Source organism: Chionomys nivalis, chromosome 26 (assembly GCF_950005125.1).
Source record: "Chionomys nivalis chromosome 26, mChiNiv1.1, whole genome shotgun sequence".
Taxonomy (NCBI): Eukaryota; Metazoa; Chordata; class Mammalia; order Rodentia; family Cricetidae; genus Chionomys; species Chionomys nivalis.
Window position 1 is genome coordinate 8,697,104 of NC_080111.1, and position 19,979 is coordinate 8,717,082.

General features: G+C 44.1%; 1 protein-coding gene across 2 annotated transcripts in view; it reads right to left on the reverse strand.

The window, feature by feature from the left end:
• Ankar (ankyrin and armadillo repeat containing) overlaps positions 1-16,329 on the reverse strand; it is a 46,516-nt gene extending 30,187 nt beyond the window's left edge. The window contains exons 1-9 of one of the 2 annotated variants that reach the window (XM_057758499.1): positions 15,729-16,329; positions 11,303-11,740; positions 8,830-8,993; positions 7,949-8,052; positions 6,111-6,291; positions 4,930-5,149; positions 4,450-4,485; positions 2,339-2,540; positions 599-807 (exon numbers count right to left, since the gene is read on the reverse strand). In XM_057758499.1, the coding sequence (XP_057614482.1) occupies positions 599-807; positions 2,339-2,540; positions 4,450-4,485; positions 4,930-5,149; positions 6,111-6,291; positions 7,949-8,052; positions 8,830-8,993; positions 11,303-11,740; positions 15,729-16,329 (2,155 nt within the window). The remainder of the gene's footprint in view (positions 1-598; positions 808-2,338; positions 2,541-4,449; positions 4,486-4,929; positions 5,150-6,110; positions 6,292-7,948; positions 8,053-8,829; positions 8,994-11,302; positions 11,741-15,728) is intronic. The other variant, XM_057758500.1, reaches the window with a different exon arrangement.
• Between the last annotated feature and the right edge of the window lie 3,650 nt (positions 16,330-19,979).

The window sequence follows — 19,979 nt, forward strand, 5'->3', positions numbered from 1 at the left end:
AATGTTGGCTGTTACTGCTCTATGTGATCGTAGTGGAGACTGAGGCAAGAGTAAATTCTGATATGCCCATTCGATTGACTAAGCCACCCTTGCCCTTGGTTTTCCGGCTAGATTGAGCACAAAATTTCGCGTGAAACCAAATCGTGCAGAAAAGACTTTTCTGGAGCTGCCCTAGGACGAGAAGAAAGAAGGAAGCGGAGAGAACCTTTGCCGCTTAAACTTTCACTTCCTCTTTCTTCTTTCTTTTCTTTTGAATTCGGTCTGTTGTGGAATATTTCTCCATGTTGATGGAGAAAGTGATTTTCTCACTTCTACGAAAGTTAGCAAACGAAAGTCAATATCGCGGTGTAAATAGAGTTCATCTGGGTTACAGAGCTTTGATTTTAAGTTAGAAATCAAACTACTTCTGCACACAAAATGATAGTTTCCCTTATTAACGGTGCTACTGCTGGTTTTAATTCATAATCTTTAATTGCATGAGCTTTACTTTTTAAAATATGTGTATTTGATTTACTCCATTTCAGCATATCAATGGTCGGTCATACTATAGAACAATCAGAATATTGATTTATAACGAAACCATAAGCTCTATACTCACCTACCAAAGTCTTCCAAACCGGGAGCTCAGGGATATCCAGTTCTATGATATACTTGAGCACCTCTGTGTGGAAGGTGAGCACTGACAAGTGAATGATATTGTTTCCTTTAGTGTCTGTTCTCCTCCAGTTGGCCCCCAGGGAGAACAGGTACTGGATAGTGTCCAGGGCTCCCGACGTGGCAGCGAGCAATAGTGGCGTGCACTGGTTCCTAAAGATCAAGAGCACAATGAAGCAGTCTTGCGCGCACACGCACACACACACACACACACACACTATCGTGAGTTCCGCTACTGCACGGCTGGAGCAACTCCTTGCCATCGCCTTGTCTTCCTAGCGTCTCGTTCTCCGCATCCCACAGGACTGCCTCCCCGCCTCCCTGCCCTCCCTCTCAATTATTAGGACTTACAACGTGGTTGGAAGTTGGTAGTACACAAACAGTTAAAACGCACTAGCTTGTCTAATCTTTCCAAAGCTTTAGTGGACACACAATCAGGAATTATCAACCCACTCTTCGAATATCACAGAGACTTGGAAGTTTCTAAACACAGTTTTTAATTTTGTTGTTGTTGTTGTTTTCTGAGACAGGGTTTCTCTGTAGCTTTGGAGCCTGTCCTGGAACTAGCTCTTGTCGACCAGGCTGGCCTCAAACTCACAGAGATCCGCCTGCCTCTGCCTCCCAAGTGCTGGGATTAAAGGCGTGCGCCACCACCGCCCGGCTTCAGTTTTTAATGTTTTATATCCAATTCCGAATCCCAGTTTCCTGACTATAGCAAAAACTAGCCGTCTGAAAGCTGACTGTGTGGGGTTGTTGGACAAGATCTTTGGGTGTTGGAAATGGTATCCAGGCCAGCATTCAGTCTCCCATGGTCCCTCAGAGGTAGGCTTGGGACAGGGCAAACTGTGTGGCTATAGGACGGAAGCGGAGGCTGCATGGGCAGCTCTGTAAAGACAAAGGCGTGATCTGCCTCCTCCCCTCTATCTCTGCTCCTGTCTATAAAGCTGGCACGAACATGGACACGGAGCTGCTGTGTTCCCTCTAACTCTGCTCCCGTCTGCAATGCTGGCACGAACATGGACACGGGAGGTGACGTCACCTCGCACTACAGTGTGGGGAGCAATGTGTTATGGAGCAATAAGAGAAGCCCAGCGTCCTTCAAACCACCAAGCCAGTCTGCAAATAATGCACAGGGCATTTGACGACCTAGACTACAGTATCCCTACAACGGGCTCAGAGAACCACAACGGCCACCTGGTCTTTCGATTCCGAGACAAGCCTAAGAAGAGCATACACCTCTATCCTAAAAGTTGCTGCAGCCGGATGATGAGACAGAAGACTGTTAGAGATGTTCCTGTTCCAATTGTTCTTCTTCTTGCTGTCGCCCTCCTCTAGATACAAGCAGTTACTTCTGCTGCGCTATGGCTCTATCTGCTGTGATCTGGAGACATAGGGCTACCTGCTGATTGTCTAAGAGACAAGAGCAACGGTCTCCTCCCTAGTCATGTGGTTGCCAAATAAACCTATCTGTGAAGCGGTATTATTGACATGTCCTCTAGAAAACACACATGGGCAGATGATCGCTCGAGTCTTTACGAAGTCTAAAGTTAAGCTGGAAGAGAGGGGATGAGGACCCGAGAGGACGTCGTCGGTGCTTGTGACCTTCCAAGCCCCCAGACCAAATACACCTGATGGTTGTCAGGACAACCGCAGCTCACATCCTTACAGATGCCCCGTAACTCACTCAGCGGTGGCCTCGGCCTCTAGCAAGCTGGGGTCCTTCCTGCAGAGGGCGATGAGGATGCAGATGTTGTCATAGAAGGCGGCGAAGTGGATGGGCATCCAGCCTCGCTTCTCGGTGAGCATGTAGTCAGCCTTGAAGCACAGCAGACAGATGGTCGTTTCCAGGGAGCAAGCTTGGGCCGCCAGGTGCAGGGGTGTTGGACCTGAGACGAACAACAATTGCTTCAGTAGGCAGGGCTAGCGCTCCTAAAATCAATACAGAATAAATAAGCATGCCTTTATGAACCCAACCACACAGATTAGTGATGTAGAATATAGAAATCCTCCAAGCACTAAAACAATCATTGGGGCACTCTTATATTTCTTTGCTAACTTGGAGTGTCTGAAGGAATCATACCTTTTTGTGAGTAAAGAAAATATGCAGCCGGGCAGTGGTGGCGCATGCCTTTAATCCCAGCACTCGGGAGGCAGAGGCAGGTGAATCTCTGTGAGTTCAAGGCCAGCCTGGTCTACAAGAGCTAGTTCCAGGACAGGCTCCAAAGCTACAGAGAAACCCTGTCTCGAAAAATCCACAAAAAAAAAAAAAAAAGAAAGAAAAGAAAATATGCACCTGCTTTTTGAGGGTCTTGCTATGTAGTTCAGGTTGGGCTGAGGCCTACTATAGTTCAGGACAGCCTCGAACTTGAAACCCTTCGGCCTCAGCCCCCTGATGTTGATGCTGTGATTACCAGTGTGCACCACCCTATCTTGCTACATAGTTTCAAAAAGTACATAATACGTAAGATAGTCATGATAAAACAGGCTTGCACTATTTTACAATGAAGGTCTGTTTCATTAAATGTCATTCAATCAGAAGTTTCAAACAGCCTCCTTCCTGCTCTGGTGGTACTTTAAATCTTATTTGTGTGTGTGTGTGTGTGTGTGTGTGAGAGAGAGAGAGAGAGAGAGAGAGAGAGAGAGAGAGAGAGAGAAGAGGAGAGAGAGAGAGAGAGAGAGAGAGAGAATACAGTAGTCCTCCAGCACAATAAGGCAGCCAATTCAAGTACCTAAGACCCTTTCTGACCTTGCCATTTTGGGCTTTTTTAAGTAGTTGTGTTTTTGGTGTTTTTTTTTTTTTTCTGTTGTTGTTGTTTTGTTTATGAAAGATTCTCCTTAAAGTACCTTATATAGTAATTACCTTATAAGTTACCTTATACAGTAACTCTAAAGGTATATGGCTGGTCTCTCAAATGTGTAGAAAGGTATAAACCTAAGCGTTTTTATTTTCATGTCCAATGCTTATCTCAAATCTTTGACCTCGGCCAAACGTCATTCCTTAGCGCCATATATCAGTACTGCCACTAGGTGGCAGGATGTCCTAACGGAAAACTTGTTTCTGGGGCCAGGGGGTGGAGATTGAAGTTGGTGCCTTGCAGGTGGTGTGAGGCACGCATCCCCACAGCTGAGCTACGTTCCCAGCTCGTGGCTGATTGCGGACAACCTGCCCAAACCACTCTGAAACCAAGTGGAGACTACAGCAAATTCCCAGTTAGCTGTTATAAAAAAGGAACGCCTAACATGAACACCAATAACCATGGGCCGAAAAATTATACTTCAAATTGAATGTGAAACTTCGCTCTTTTACATCTTCATCCAACAAAATATCTGTAGATTGTTTACTATAAAAAGCTTTTTCTTTCTTTCTTTCTTTCTTTCTTTCTTTCTTTCTTTCTTTCTCTCTTTTTTTTTTTTTTTGCAATTGTTTATTTTCATGCAGCCCAGCTGGTCTTGAACTCAGATAACTGAGGATGACCTTACCCTGTTTCCTGCTCCAGTTGCCCCACCCCCCATGCTGGAATTACAGGCTTATGTCCCCATACCCAGCAAAAAAGTTTGAACTTATATAACAGTCTTTTAAAATATATTCGTTGCCGGGCGATGGTGGCGCACGCCTTTAATCCCAGCACTCGGGAGGAAGAGGCAGGCGAATCTCTGTGAGTTCGAGACCAGCCTGGTCTACAAGAGCTAGTTCCAGGACAGGCTCCAAAGCCACAGAGAAACCCTGTCTCGAAAAACCAATAAATAAATAAATAAATAAATAAATAAAATATATTCGTTTCACTTAGGCCTTACCGTTTCTTTCTTTTTTCATATCCATTTTGGAGGACTCTGCTTAAAAAGGAAATCCACACAGAAACATGATTACCAATTCCTAAATTAGAAAGAACAAAACGTTGAAACAGAAGTTTTACATCAGACAACGCGGAACGCAACCTCTGACAGAGACACGTAGGGATATTGCACACACCAACTACCAAGTCAGAGCGGACCTGGAAACCCCGTCTTTTTAAGGCTATGCAGGACTTGCGGCTAGCCTAACACGTTGATTTAGCGTAATATTGCTAGCAGAGTTACTTGTTCATGGTGAAACTTACCTATTTGTCAGCAAGTGAAAATCTGAGAAGACAAGGATGGATGGAAGATGTTGAATTGCCAAAGGTTCTTTCCACATTAAGAAGTGCTTAAAGGACTACTGGCTCCTTGCTCTGTTTAAATCATTCAATTCTGCTTTATATTAACTAGGCTCGTTCGGTATTGAATATGGATCGGTACCTTGGCTGAACATGATGAAGCGCCTCTGGTTGACATTGAAGTTGGCGTTGCACAGCTGACAGATGATAGACACCCGGTTGTGCAGGGCCGCGTGGTGGAAAATGGCGTAGCCTGCTTCATCGGACACGTTGAGGGTTGAGCTTGAGGTCTTGCGGCTGAACGTATGGAAAACGGCAGACAGGCCTCTTTCCACGGCTGACTTCATACCAAAGGGGATACTCTAAAAAAGTTTTTAAAAGGTCAGCGTTAGTTTTTAAAATTGTTCTTTATAAAAAGATGGCTAGAGTGTTCTTTAAGGAAGGGGCACAGAACGTGTTTACGGAGTTGCACGAATGTGCTTCCATTTTTGCCACATGGCCATGGAGGCCGGTGAAGCCTTCTCCCTGGACAAGGTTGAAAGTCACAGAACTAGTCACATTGAGAGCATGGAAATACATTTGGAAAGACTCTCCTTTCTTCCAGAGTCAACTGTAGCTTCACGCTGCAGACCATTTCAGCAAAATGGACAGATGTTTTCCTGAACTACTTTAAACGCAAATGAAGATCACCTACCTGCTTCCCTCCAGCTAAAGGCCAACTCAAGAAACCAGAGCTATCTAACTAGAAGGAGACCTTTCCTTCTTTCTCCAGGTCTCAGACGAAGAGGTAAAACAGGACGTTGTTCTTTGAGATGTTCTGATAAACACTTTAAATTGGAGTCGTTTTCAGCGTTTTAAATGTATGGCTTTTAAACAGATAAACGGGAGGGACGTGCTTGCATAACCTTTGAAGGTGGCAACCCCACAGATGGGTTCCAGCATCTGTGGAGACTAACAGATTGGTTCTGGCAGCTATTGAACCTAACAGATGGGATCCAGGAATCAAGGAACCTAAGAGTTGGGATCCAGCATCTATGGAGACTAACCAGATGGGTTCCCAAAGCTAAGGTGCGTAACAGAAGCCCTGCATACTGGTTTTCTGGTGCTAGGGCCTCATCTTCTCAGAGCCCCTGCCATGCTGTCTGTCTGTCTGTCTGTCCATAGCCACTAATGACTCTTCTAGTAAATTCCATACCCCCGACAACCGATTCCAGCGTCCTTTTGAACCCCATGTCCTAGGCCTTCCACCTAGGGGAGCATGCGGGACGCGGACATGTGGTCATTTGGAACTTCTCCACACAAAGGTATGTGATAGTGGAATACCTTGCACTTCATGGCTTTTTTGAAGCCAAATTTTTTCTTGAACTGCTCGTGTAACTGAGCCTCGGTCAGCGGGAGCCTTTTCAGTCGCAGGTTGTTCACGATCTCATTGATGGCACCCCACCACTGAGTCTTATACAGTTGCTGATAGAAGATTTCAAGGTCAAAGTAGATCACATAGTAGCTACGAAAGAACAGAGGAAAAGGCGTTTTTATAGCTTTTAAGTAACTTGCTACTTATTTGCATTCTGTAAAGACTTAATATTCCATATTAACTACATATAGAACTGTAGTTTGAGCTAGACTTGAGAGGAAAAGCACGAACATTGTTATCAGCTGACTTTGTATGACAATTACCCTTTTATTGACCTTTTGGGTTGGTCCGGATTCCCATGACAGAGGCTAGGCCCTGTTTGGAAGCCACTAGAAGGTCAGGTTCTAGAGAAAGAGTCCTAGATTTCTCTTCCACCCTGTTTCCCTTCCTCCACACTGTTGAAATCAAACTCATCCACTTCCAAGATCAGTGGCGTCCCAGAAGCCTGACAGAAGCCAGAGAGTAAAGGTCCATTCACAGATGCTCCCAGGACCTCCCGCAGCCTGGCAGGGACTGTCTATTCAATAGGTGCTGGGCCTCTGAGCAGGAGCTTCCTCTTCAGAGCGGTAACAAGGCATTTAAGGCATAAGATGTTTCCATGGCCTCTGCCTATGAGGAAGAGGCCCCTTCACATGGTTCTTAAATATCTGCGTCCTCACGCTGCTCTTCCTCCTCAGGACCGTAGTTGCCTGGTCTTTGGCTCCATGCTCACGGTACATGAGTACAGGCGGTACCCAACAGAAAGATCTATTCTGCTCCATCCTTCGTCTTCATGTTCCTTTGCCTCATCTTTTATCCTCCTCGTCCCTGCGCATCTTCAATGTGTACAACTTGTATTTTTAGTTCTTCCCTTTCTTTAGCTTTCCCCATTACCCTTTAAATTGCGCAAATAGCCCCCCTTAATCATAGTCTCATTAAAGTGTTCTTACCAAACCACAGCCAGCTCTAGAGAGCGCTCTTCTCTCTTGAGTTGTCGTTTCCTTTTGTATCTGACGCTTTTTCTATTTCGTTCTACACACACCCCATTCGGCTGCTCTGCTACCCAGTCTCCTGCTTTCTTCCTCGTGTGTTATGCCCTCTCTGTCTCCTTTGCTCTCTCTCCCACGTTTCTCCTTATCCCCTTTTTGAAATTTCTATTCTGCAGAATTCCAGACTCGGTCCTCAGCAACCTCCTTGCCACCTGAGAAACAAATGGCAAACGAACCTTCCAATATGTTTTTTTTTACACCTTTGGTCCAACTATTTCCTCTGCGCTCTATAATCCATGTTTTTAAACTTGTATTCGTGGTAAATAATAATAATAATGATGTTGTTGTTGATGATGATGACAATAATAATACAAGAACAGAGTGCATGAGAGACGCTAGCAACACAGGAGGAAATATATCATTTCAGAAGAAGGAAGGCCCAGCAAGGTCTGGCACAGAGGGTTTCCCATGGAAATGAAGGTGCGTGCCATGCCCACTGCTTCCAACTGCCCCTAGCATCTGGTCCCCATCACCATCGCTATCTGACATCTGTGCTCATTGTAAGGATGGATTCTAAGTTCTAAAGTCACTTGCAGGCTCTATCAGAGGGTGTGAAATGATAACCACCTAGCGCTCTTTTGAATCCATCACCCACAAGACCATCACTGGTCCCCGATTGCCCCGATTGCCACCCTAAGACTAGCTTTGGCCTTTGACCCTATCCTCTTCTCTGTGAACATTCAACGAGCTGTGGTTGGAATGAGTGGAAAGGTCCTCACCTCTTTCCATAAAACTCCATGACTGGAACTGAGTAGAATTCTTTGTATCCTGAGTCTTCTACAAAGGTATTAGCAGCACACTCCCGTATCTGTTCTACATTATTCTAAAATACAAATCACACAAACTTAATAATTACAAGATCTATTATATGAAATTGTATACATGCAAATGAAAAATAAAGATGAAGAGAAATTTGGTAATAACTGTGTGTATCCAATCCTACTTTGAGAATAAGTAACAAAAGTTAAAAAGAAAAAATATAAGAGGCATGATAATGTATAATGTATACAAGAAAAACAACAAATGAATAAGGGATTGATCTGTGTGATGTCACCAGGTTCTTCAGGGGCTCTTCGCAAACTCAAGACTGCCTTTTTTCTTGTCATGATCTTTGAGAAACATAGATGGGTTAGCGTTAAGTGTTCAGGGACTTATTTCTTTTTGGGTTTGTTTTCTTTTTCTTCCTTTCTTTTTTTAATGAAGTCTCTCTATGATGTGTGGTTAGTTGGCTTTGAACTCATGATCTCCCTGCCCCTGCTGGTATTTCAGGTGTCTGCTGCCATGATCAGCCAGCCGCGTGTCCATGGATTTCTACTGGATGCTGTAGTTAACGATCCAAGGACCAAGACTGCATATTTGAAATTTGATAAACCTGTGATGAAAGTAACTGTATCTGGTTTATTTGCCAGATTATTCTCCAACACAGTTGCTTAGAAGTCACTGCACTTTTATTTGTGTGTGCTTTGTAAGGTGTAAGAAAAGCTAGTGAGTTATGACAATGATTGAATGGGGCCTGAACCAACAGAAGCTCTTTCTCAGTGAGAACTTATCAAAACAGCTCGAGCAACAGACTGTTCAGAAATACTAAGAATTCAGAAACCTTAAAGTCATCCATAGCATTCTCAACAGGGTTTGTGCTGATGTCAAATTCAATTCCTCCGTGGACATGGAAATACTGATTTTCTTTGTAGTCAAAATTCTGGCACTTAAAATCTCGTCCGTAGATAAAGGGAGGCAGTTCTCTCTCTGTCTTGACTTTGTCATCTCCAGAAATAAAAAGAAACTTTCATTTAAAATGTGAACAACACATAGATGATTGTATTTTAGGTCTCTGATTATCATTCCTGTCAACAGAGTGGAAAATCTAGATGAAATTAGAACTTGGCAATTACTGACTATAAAAGTATTTAGTCTCTCTTTCTCACTACACACACACACACACACACACACCTGTTGAAGAGGCTGTTTGCTTGTTGCCAGCAGCTCAGCCCTGAAATAACCACACAGAGACTATATTCATTAAATTGCTGCTTGGCCTATTAGCTCTAGTTTCTCATTGGCTATCTCTTACATCTTAATTTAACCCATTTCTATTAATCTGTATATCGCCATGTGGCTGTGGCTTAGCAGCAAGGTTCTAGCCTGTCTGTCCCCGGTGGCGGCTACATGGCGTCTCCCTGACTCTGCCTTTTCTCCCATCTTTTAGTTTAGTTTTCCCGCCTACCTCTATTCTGCCCTGCACAGGATCGAGACAGTTCCTTGGTAACCAATGGTATTCACAGCATACAGAGGGGAATCCCGCACCACACATTTATTTGTGGTACTAGAGAGTGAATTTAGGGTCTTGTATACACAAGTTGTCAGTTCCTGAGCTATCTCCCCAACCCTCTTTCACTTTGGATTTTGAACCATGCTCCATTATGTTGCCTAGGATAGCCTTGAATGTTTTTCTGTTACCCAGGTTAGACTTGAATTTGTGATCTTCATGCCTCTATCCTGAGTAGTTGGGACTAGAGACATGTGCCATCAGGTTCACTAAAAAATAAATTGGTAAATAAATAAATACACATATACGTATGTATTTTATTTTAAACAATAATATATTTTGTTGTTAATGTATTATATAATACATACACACACACACACATATATATATATATATATGTAAACACATACATACATATATATGATTTTTTGAGACAGGGTTTCTCTGTGTAGCCCTGGCTTTCCTGGAACTCACTCTGTAGACCAGGCTGGCCTCAAACTCACAGAGATCCACCTGTCTCTGTCTCTAAGTGCCGGGATTAAAGGTGTGCACCACCACCGCCTGACAATAAAATTTATTTTTATGCATTTTGAGCATGTCTTGTGGTTTTACTGTATAAACTATTCAAAAGCTTTGTTAAAATATTCTGATTGGCATCTATGAGTAAGCACTAATATATACCTCCTCAATTATTATATAGAAAAGCTGTGATTTTGGTAACTTTTGTTTAAACAACAACAAAAACTTCCTTGAGCTTCTTTAGGCAAAAGAGACACTATAAAGAACCAAGTAGGCATTTCCATCTGTTTCAACCATAGCAACTCTTACAGTCAGTGTTCTGTTGCTATGGACACCATGACCACAGCAACTCTTACAGTCAGTGTTCAGTTGCTATAGAGACCATGACCACAGCGACCCTTACAGTCGGTGTTCTGTTGCTATAGAGACCATGACCACAGCGACCCTTACAGTCAGTGTTCTGTTGCTATAGAGACCATGACCACAGCAACCCTTACAGTGTTCTGTTGCTAAGGACACCATGACCACAGCGACCCTTACAGTCAGTGTTCTGTTGCTAAGGACACCATGACCACAGCAACCCTTACAGTCGGTGTTCTGTTGCTATAGAGACCATGACCACAGCGACCCTTACAGTCAGTGTTCTGTTGCTATAGAGACCATGACCACAGCAACCCTTACAGTCAGTGTTCTGTTGCTATAGAGACCATGACCACAGCAACCCTTACAGTCGGTGTTCTGTTGCTATAGAGACCATGACCACAGCAACCCTTACAGTCAGTGTTCTGTTGCTATAGAGACCATGACCACAGCAACCCTTACAGTCAGTGTTCTGTTGCTATAGAGACCATGACCACAGCAACCCTTACAGTCGGTGTTCTGTTGCTATAGAGGCCATGACCACAGCGACCCGTACAGTCTGTGACAACAGCAGTGTGGCGCATAGGCAGTGCTGGAGAAGAAGCTCAGAGTTCTACATCTGGATCTGCAGGTAGCAGAGAGAGGGAGACAGTGGGCCTGGCTTGAGCTTTGGGACACCCAGTGTCAAACTTCCTCCAACAAAGTCACACCTCCTCCTACTCTCTCTCAAGTAGAGCCATTCCCTTAAGACCAAGCATTGAAATCTATGAGCATATGGGGGCCATTCCTATTCAAACCACTACATCATTTGTTAGGAATAATCAGCTTCTATTATGGGAAAGTAATGAAAACATACACAGTACTTATCTGGTAAATAATTTTCTGACATCCCAGCAAAGATGAGGTCTATTTTTGTTTATCCTCTTACCTGAAAAAGGTGGAAGCAGACTATTTAAATACGGAACTTTCATCTTCTTTTTTAGACTGAGTAAAAACGGAATCAGAAAGCATATTAGCTTCAGATAGCCCATCCCTTTTCTGATTTCTTTTTTTTTCTCAAAGTGCTTTTGAATAACTTTTTTTTGAAGATACAGTCTTTGCTGTAGCCTCTGGTAAGTGCAAATATCAAGATAATCCTGATTGTACTTTATAGCATTAGTAAGCCAATAGTCTGTCTCGAATATAAAGACGTTCTCGTGTTGTTGGACTTGGGTGGTACTGAATGTTAACTTCAGCATAATATTTTCCGCATATTTCATAAATATAGCCTTTTCCTCAGGGCTGTTGGGCTCATACGTTGGGTCTTCATTCATGTCTTCATCATAGATTCCATAAAAGTCTGGATCATTTGTGATATCAACCAAACCTTCGCGGGGGAAAAAATAGAAGAAAGAAAAATATAGGTAGTAAGAGACAAGAGATAAAGAAGAGGGCAATGAACTTTTCTGGGCCTGGTGCAGCCACTGAAATCGTGGACGACCACTATGGCTCCCTCTCCTGGGTCTACATAGAATTAGGCCCCTCAGAAGTCAGTAGGAGTGGTGGTATTGAAATGACCTAACTGCGACACTCACAGCTATCAGGTTCCTGGAAAAGGAGAGTCTCGGCCTTCTGTCATGGACCACAGAAGTACACAGTGAGCGCTTCACGAGTGCTTCCGAGGCCAGCCCTTCAGAGATGCTATCTCATGGAGAATAGACCTCATTTAGCAAAGCGATGGCACATCTTATTACCCTTATCCAGCAAGGCGGTTAGGTATATTTGCCTTCTGAAGGTGTTGGCTGTCTTCAATGTCTTCTTGTGTGAAGCCATAAGCCCTTTGCCTTGCTTTACAGTTTGGGGATTCTTCCCATAGCATTACAGTGTTCTTTACTGGGCACAATTTCCCCTACGCATTGGTCTATAGGATGACTCCCTCCAGCAATGCGTGATGCTGGCAAGGAAGTAACCACAGTCAATACCCTTACTCTCTCAACCAGGTCTTTGTGTCAACATAGAAGTCTACCCCCACCCCCGTAATTATTTCTTTTAACAGACAGTTGGTCTATGTTGGTGTTCAGGCAAAGAGACCTCAATTGAGACATTCACAGATGCCCAAGGACAAGAATTACGGCATGTCTAAAGTTGTTGAGCCATGGCTCTCGGAGAGATAGGGAACAAGAGAGTCCTGGACTCATTCTACCAGCAGCAGATAGGAAAGCGCTGCCCTAAGACTGACTTACATGCTTCTCCTTGTGAACGGAAAAGGGTGAGATGTCAGGAGAGTGTATCACGAGCTCTCGTGGGTCATAATGCAATTACAGCTTAGTCTGAGAACTGTTGCATTCATCTGTGATCTCACTCATGAAATAACAGTTATGGTATATTCCCATTACCATGCAATTTCATTCAATGTGCAGATATGATCTTATGATTGCATCTCCATCTGAGAGGCATGAATATCCACGGATGGTCAAATAGATGGCTTTTTATTTAGTTGTATAGTTTTGATACGCAGAATATATACTGGAACATGCTTCAGAGCTAGATCTGTCGTCCCATGAGGCCTACAGACACCGGAAAGCCTGCCTTGCTGACTACACACAATTATCTCATTTTCACCTCAGAACAAGCTCAACTAGACTAAAGGCTTTTTGTAAAAAAAGAAAACTTTACAGCTTATGCAAGGTCAGAGTCGCAGATGTCCACCAAGGTTACTAAGAAAAGCAAGCCAATGCTTTACTTGCCAGTCTGTAAATGAAAGACCTCTGCCTTGGAGCCTATATCACTGTTCTCCCTGCCTGATCTCTTCAAAACCTTGGGACCCTTACGTTGCCATGGCAATGGCTCTGCCCTCATCATTTATCTTAGGTACGCTTCTGACCAGTAAGAGCTAATACTGACATCTCTTTCCTGGTGCTTCAAGCCATGGGGAGGAGAAGAATTTTTAGACTAGAATTTAGAGATGAGACTAGAAGAGAAGCAGGCAGAAATGAGCAGAAATTGTAAAAGGATAAAGAATGCAGGACAAATGAGATTGTAGGGAAAAGAAGGAGGAGGAGGAAGAATAAGGGGGAGGAGGAGAAAGAAGAAGGAGGAGGAGGAGAGGGAGGAGGAGGAGGAGGAAAAAAGAGGAGGAGGAGGAGAAGGAGGAGAAGAAGAGGAAGAAGAAGAAAAGAAGAAGAAGAAGAAGCCAGCGGTGGTGGCGCATGCCTTTAATCCCAGCACTTGGGAGGCAGAGGCAGGTGGATCTCTGGGAGTTCGAGACCAGCCTGGTCTACAAGAGCTAGTTCCAGGACAGGCTCCAAAACCACAGAGAAACCCTGTCTCGAAAAACCAAAAAGAAGAAGAAGAAGAAGAAGGAGAAGGAGAAGGAGAAGGAGAAGGAAAAGAAAACAGAGAATAAGTATTGGGATTAGAATTGAGACAGAGAATTAGAACTAAGAAATTATAGACAATTAGGACAGAAGAATTAGAATCGAGGCAGTAAAATAAACAGAGAACAACAAAGAGCACATGAATAGAAAGAACTGTGTGAGAAGATTCCTTTTCTATAGCCCTCAGACTTTAGCCCCTATGCTTATGTCTGGTTTTGAGCCCTGAGCTAAGACTTTTGAGACTGGCCCTTAAACGTTTTCAACAACCTTCAGTTGTGTGCTCACCGCTGATTCCATCAGGCTCGAGTTGCTAGCTCTAACCAATGATGACAGAAATGGTCCTGGCTAAACGAAGTGGATCAGAAAGCAAAACCATAATTCATGAATCTGGGAAAGGGCATGGTAAATAAGGGCCTGCGGATGAGAGGGAGTTAGGGGTCAGGGATGTGAATGTCAAAGCATCATACATGAGTATGAAATTGCCAAGGAATACGCTGTCTCCAACCCCAGGCCTATCCCTGGTCACACATCCTGTGCACCTGCCAGGCCTAGTGAGTCTCCCAGGCCCCTTTTTGCCGACACCATTCCAAACCTGCAGGCTGATCCCTGCTTGCACATCCCAGGTGCTGGTCCAGCCAGGCAGCTGGGCTTCATGGTCTACGATCCTTATGGAACTGTTTGTGTACTGGCCTAAGCTGGCGGAATACCCAGTACCCCAGCCCAATGCACACAATTCTCATGTTCCCAAGCACACCCTAGGTATAGGTAGTGCACCTTACACACCAGCCCAAGCAGATGCAGCCCTTTTACCCATTTGTATACGTGTTTGGTTACCACTGAAGTGGAATCATGCCTGTTCCACCAGTCTGAAATAACACTACTTGAAGGGTCGACCTACGATTTCCTCATCTCACCTAATCTGAAATCAACCTAACTCGGGGGACAACAGAAACCAAGCCAAACTTCAGCTCAGCAGAGGCAGACTAGAATCTCACATCGGCCAACAGAATAAGTCACATGCCCCGTTCACAACACAAATACACAAAAGGTACAAAATGTCAACCCAGTATGTCTTCTCTAAGACCCATCAACCCTACAGAAATGCTCTCCACTGAAAACTGGAACACAGAATTGAAAAGAAAAATCTTAAACATGATCAAAGAATTCAAGGACTTAACGAGGACAGAAAGCAACTCCCAAGTCACATCCAAGAAAGCGCAAATACGTTGCTAAATGAAGGGATAATTCAAACTCTAAAAACCGAATTCAGTAAGGAGAAGATGGAAATACTGAAAAAAATTCAAGCAAAAATGAAGATAGATTGAAAAACTCAATAACCCAATTAGAGAATTTAGGGGAAAGCCTTGCCAGCACAACAAACAAAGTAGAAGATACAAGAAGATACAACATCAGAATAAAGTAGAGGAATCACACCCTGACCCTGACCAAGAATATGAAAAAATGTTAAAGTCACAGGTAAGAAATATACAAGAAATTGGGACACCAAAAGACCAAATCTATGAATGTTAGGCAAAGATAAAGGGGCCCAGCTCAATGGCATAGCTATCTGTAATTGATACCTGCTTGCAAAGAATAAATTAATTTTCTCCAATGGAGTCTCACTGAGTCTACCACACTTCATGGTAGGCCCCATGCCTAGCAGTTGATGGCCAACACAAACAAAGTCAATGGTATTTTTGTAGACTTTTCCTCTCATATTGCTTTGTTTGGGAACATTTTGTCTTAATGGTCTTTTGCTTGCATACTGTGGTTTCTGATTTTGTACTTGTGTGTGTGAGAGAGAGTTTCTTTTTTATTTGTTTTCTTTTTAAAAAAAAAAAAAGAACAAGAAAGGAGGAGTTGGGGAAGTGGGAACAATCTTGGAGGAGTTGGGGGGGAGTATGATCAGAAAAATATATTGCATGGAAAAGTTCATTTTCAATAAAAGAGAAAAATGGTTTGTAATAAAAACAATTAAACAGTGCTAAATTCTCTTACCTGCTGAACTAAACTCAGAAAATATGTCTTTAGTTGTTTGAGGCTTCCCATCTTGGTCAATGTCCATGATTGTGCGCCACAATTCAGAGAATCTGGCTCGTTTCTCCTTTGGCATGTATATTCCATGCCATAATGCTTTTAGCATATAGTCAATATGGATCAAAATCTGTCCAATTCTGGTATCATAATAAGCTGGAGGTAACTGACAAGAAGAACTTTGATCATAATTTGCTTCTAAACTGATGGAAGGGATTTGATTTAAGCAATAAATTCCAACAGACAACTCCCTTAAGATCTGATGGACTTCCCTGTAGTCTAAGTGGGCAGTAGGGTCCACGGGAGTCAAGAGGATGGCCGTGGAGAAGCCCACATTATTGATTTGACTCATGAGTCCACACGGGATGTCCAGTTGAGAACGGACGTCATCCTTGGCAGACAGCCAGCTGACTATGGCTGTTGTTAACAATTCCTGTATTTCGCTGCGTTCGTATTTTTCAAAGAAAGCAGAGGCATTTCTTTGCACGGCTAAATTTTCCAGGTAGGTTTCTTCATCTTGAACTTGATCAAATCTAACTATTCCTTTTTTGGATATTCTTAACATTGCGAATTAAATCTAGTGTGTCCTTCTTGAAGTTTCTGCAAAGAAAGAAAAGACAAGCAATAACGTTTGTCATGGCAACAAAGCTGTATTTTTGTAGGATAAACAGGCACCTCTGCACTTTCTAAAGTTAATCTTTTCATGGTCAATCTGTACTCTTCTCAACCTCCCTTTAATTGCACCACAAGAAGCTTCAATTTGAATCAAAATACTTAAGGTTGTAAAATCTTTAACATTCATCATGATTTGAAAATCTCTGCTTTTCAGAGCCAAGCGGCACTGAGAAGTTCAGTGTTCTGCTATCTCTCCAGCAACCAGTCGCACAGGTTGTCATCTCTTAAGGTTATATATGACATCTTAGCTTGTGTAAGTCTATTCTACAATGTTCGTAACGATGAAATAGCTTGACACGCTTCCCATTTGTCCCATTTAAGATTCTATCGCTGTGATAAACACCGTGACCAAGGGAACTTGTTGGGGGAAAGACTTCATTTGGCTTCCAGGTCGCAGCGTATCCTCAGTGGGTGTCGAGGCAGGAACTGCAGCAGAGACCAGAGAGGAACACTGCTTATTCATCTGCCCCTTCTGGCTTCGTCACTTTGCTTTTTTTATATACCCATGACCATACCACCCACAGGGGGCTGGGCCCTTCCTTCCACACCGACCATCAATCAAACAAACGTCCCTGCTGGGTAATGGTGGCGCACACCTTTAATCCCAGCACTTGGAAGTCAAAGACAGGTGGATCTCTTCTGAGTTAGAGGCTAACCTGGTCTACAGAGCAAGTTTCAGGACAGTCGGGGCTACACAAGAGAAATCATCTCGAAAAATCAAGAGAAAGAAAATCCGATAGGTGTGTCTAGAGTGATATACTGGAGGCATTTGCTTGCTTGTGGTTTCTTGTTCCTAAATGGCTTTAACTTCTGTCTCCCTTGGTAACAAGCTAACCAGAACTTCATTAAATGGTATGTGGCTGTGTTTCAGAAAAAATGTTGTTTGTATATGAGAAGCCACTGCTTATCTTCAGTTTTCATTGTGAAGATTTTTTTTAACTCCCTCCCTCCCCTTCCCACCCCATTTCTCTCTCTTTTCCTGCACATACTGTTGCTGTCCTCTCCTTCCTCTTCCCCCTAGATGCTCCCCCTCTTGGGGTGTTTCAGCCTAGGTCCCCACTCATTGGCTGAGCTGTTCCTCCCGCCTTCTGAATGCCTGCTTTCACAATACTAATGTTTTATTTATACTAATATTTTATATTTTAACATTTATATTATATTTATACATCTACTCTGCGGGATGTATAAAACCGAGTATTTTTACTTAATGTCATCGGCCTACATTATACAGGGATTTTCAAAATTTAGCCTGCACCTGTTTCTGGAGCAGAAAATTTGCATTTTATGTTCAATGCCGCGTACACAATCCGGCTATGTAGGGCATTTTTTTTTCCTACTTCATAGAGGCCGGCACGTAAACTAAGGAGATTACAGGACATGATGGGGGCTGTTTTCAGAAACAGACCCCCGCTCCAAGACTTGTGATCACAATCAGTATCCACCAAGGACATGGAAAAGGACAAGGAATAGGGCGAGGCCTACTTGGAAATACTTTTCTTGTCTAGCAGAGTCGCGTTCACGATGGTCACTAAGGTATTCCCAAGAGCAGATAGCCGTTGCTTGCGATGGCTTCTCGATGGTTCTAAAGAGCCCCCAGAGCCTCCAGAGCGCGAGACGGTCAGGGAAGCTGGTTGGTGGGAAGAACCAGGAGGACCCCAAGCTTGGGTAAAGCTGTCTTAAGGCCCTTCCTATACGCAGGTTGCGTCTCAGGAAGACGAGCGTGGGCTGGCGCGGCCTCTGTACATTCTGCTCCAAGGCCACAGCCTCGGGATTGATCTCATGAGGACAAATCCTCTATCCTCTCTCGAGATCTCAGTCCAGCAACATGTTCTGCCACTGCTACTGCGCATCTACTAAGTGCAAAGAAAACCACAGGCGCCCTGGAGTGGCTCGAGCCAACGTGCCAGGCTCTGAGGGTCCCGGTCTGGAATCCTATTGCGCCACAAACGTTTACTGAACATCAATTATGAGCCAGGCACCATTCCAAAGCCTGGAGATGCAGGGGAAAGAGCAAAACCCCAAAGAGCTTAGAAACACAAAAGTGTTTGCCAACGTGGGGTAAGATGTGGACGGCACCAAAAAGAACGTCCAGATGTCTGTGGAGTGACTTAAAATGAGGCCGGGAAATGAAAAATCCATCCATGAAAATAATTGTTGAAGTTGCTCTTCTGGGACCGGGGCGCCGTTGCTGAGTGTGGGAAAATAAACCGAGGCACCGAAACCAAGGGGTGGGAACACAAAATGAATATGCAAATCGGGTGGGGGCCAGCGTGCGACTTTGAATTCATATCTCAGATAACTGGGCTAAGGCGTTCCTGATGCAGATCAGGTGAAAGCCAGGTGATGGCAGCAGTGATGAGGGTGGAGCGCTGGGGCCTCTGAGGGGGGCTACTGGGAACAGAATATGGGGTCACAAGGTGTTGAAAACAACGACCCTTCAGTTCCCATCAGGACCTATAGGATGTCAAAACCCGATTCTAAGCTCAGCTGTGAACATAATTCTGTGTACCAGAGAAACAAAGGAAGGCCAGATGATCTCCCGAAGGTATCAGAAAAGGATAAACAGGCAGCTGGGGCGAGAATACAAATTCACTTACGCTAAAAAACTGAAGCCAGAGAAGGTCGACTCGCCAACACAGAGAGCAGCATACTGTTCATATTCAGGATAGAAACCTGAAATTTAACATTTAAAGGTCAGCTGGAGAGGGCAACTAGGGTTACATAATGGAACTCTGTTTTAAAGAGAAACAAGAGGGGAGGGGGGAGGGTGGACAGGAGAGAAAACAGCTATGGGGGTTAGGGTCCAGCCGAAGACAATGAGGCGATGGCCAGGAGGCCCAGGGAAGCCATGACTGGTCGGAAGCCACGCGACATCTCGTGGATTAAGGGACAGGTATGGCTTACTTCGCTGGCTGCAGCAGCCAGATAGTTTAACTCCCCCTGAATTTCAGACTGAGCAGTGAGGTTCTTAGTGGTTGGGGCATAACTCTTAATAACTTCAGGCACTATGCACGAAACTGCAATTACCAGGGAATAAACTCGGGGCACAGGAAGGCCTTTATCAGGCTAGTCTGCCAGTTTCCTAACAATTCTTTTCTACAAATAGAGATCAGAAAGGTGTCAGCCCCAGATAAAGACTCCAAATAGTAGAGTGTGGGGGTGGTGATGAGATGCGGGGGGATCACGATGGACAGTTAACAGGGTACGCAAGGGCAGATCAGCAGACTGCTATCAGTTCGATACACAATACAAGGGGTGACATAGAGAAGGTCTTTGATTGATAGGGGCCCATTTCTGCTGGTAGTGGTGAGAGCAAGGGGATAACCACAGAGGAGGCGGAGTCACGATGCAGACACACCCCGGGATGGGACTCCTAGGAAACCAACTCTATGGCGCCTCTGCTCTCGGACATCCGTTCAACAGAGCTCAGAAGTCAGTTCTGTGCTGGCCAGAGGCAGGTCTCAGGCTAATCAACTGACCTTTCTGAGAACGGCTAAGCAGGGGACAAGCACAGCCGAAGGGCCAGAAAATATTTAAATT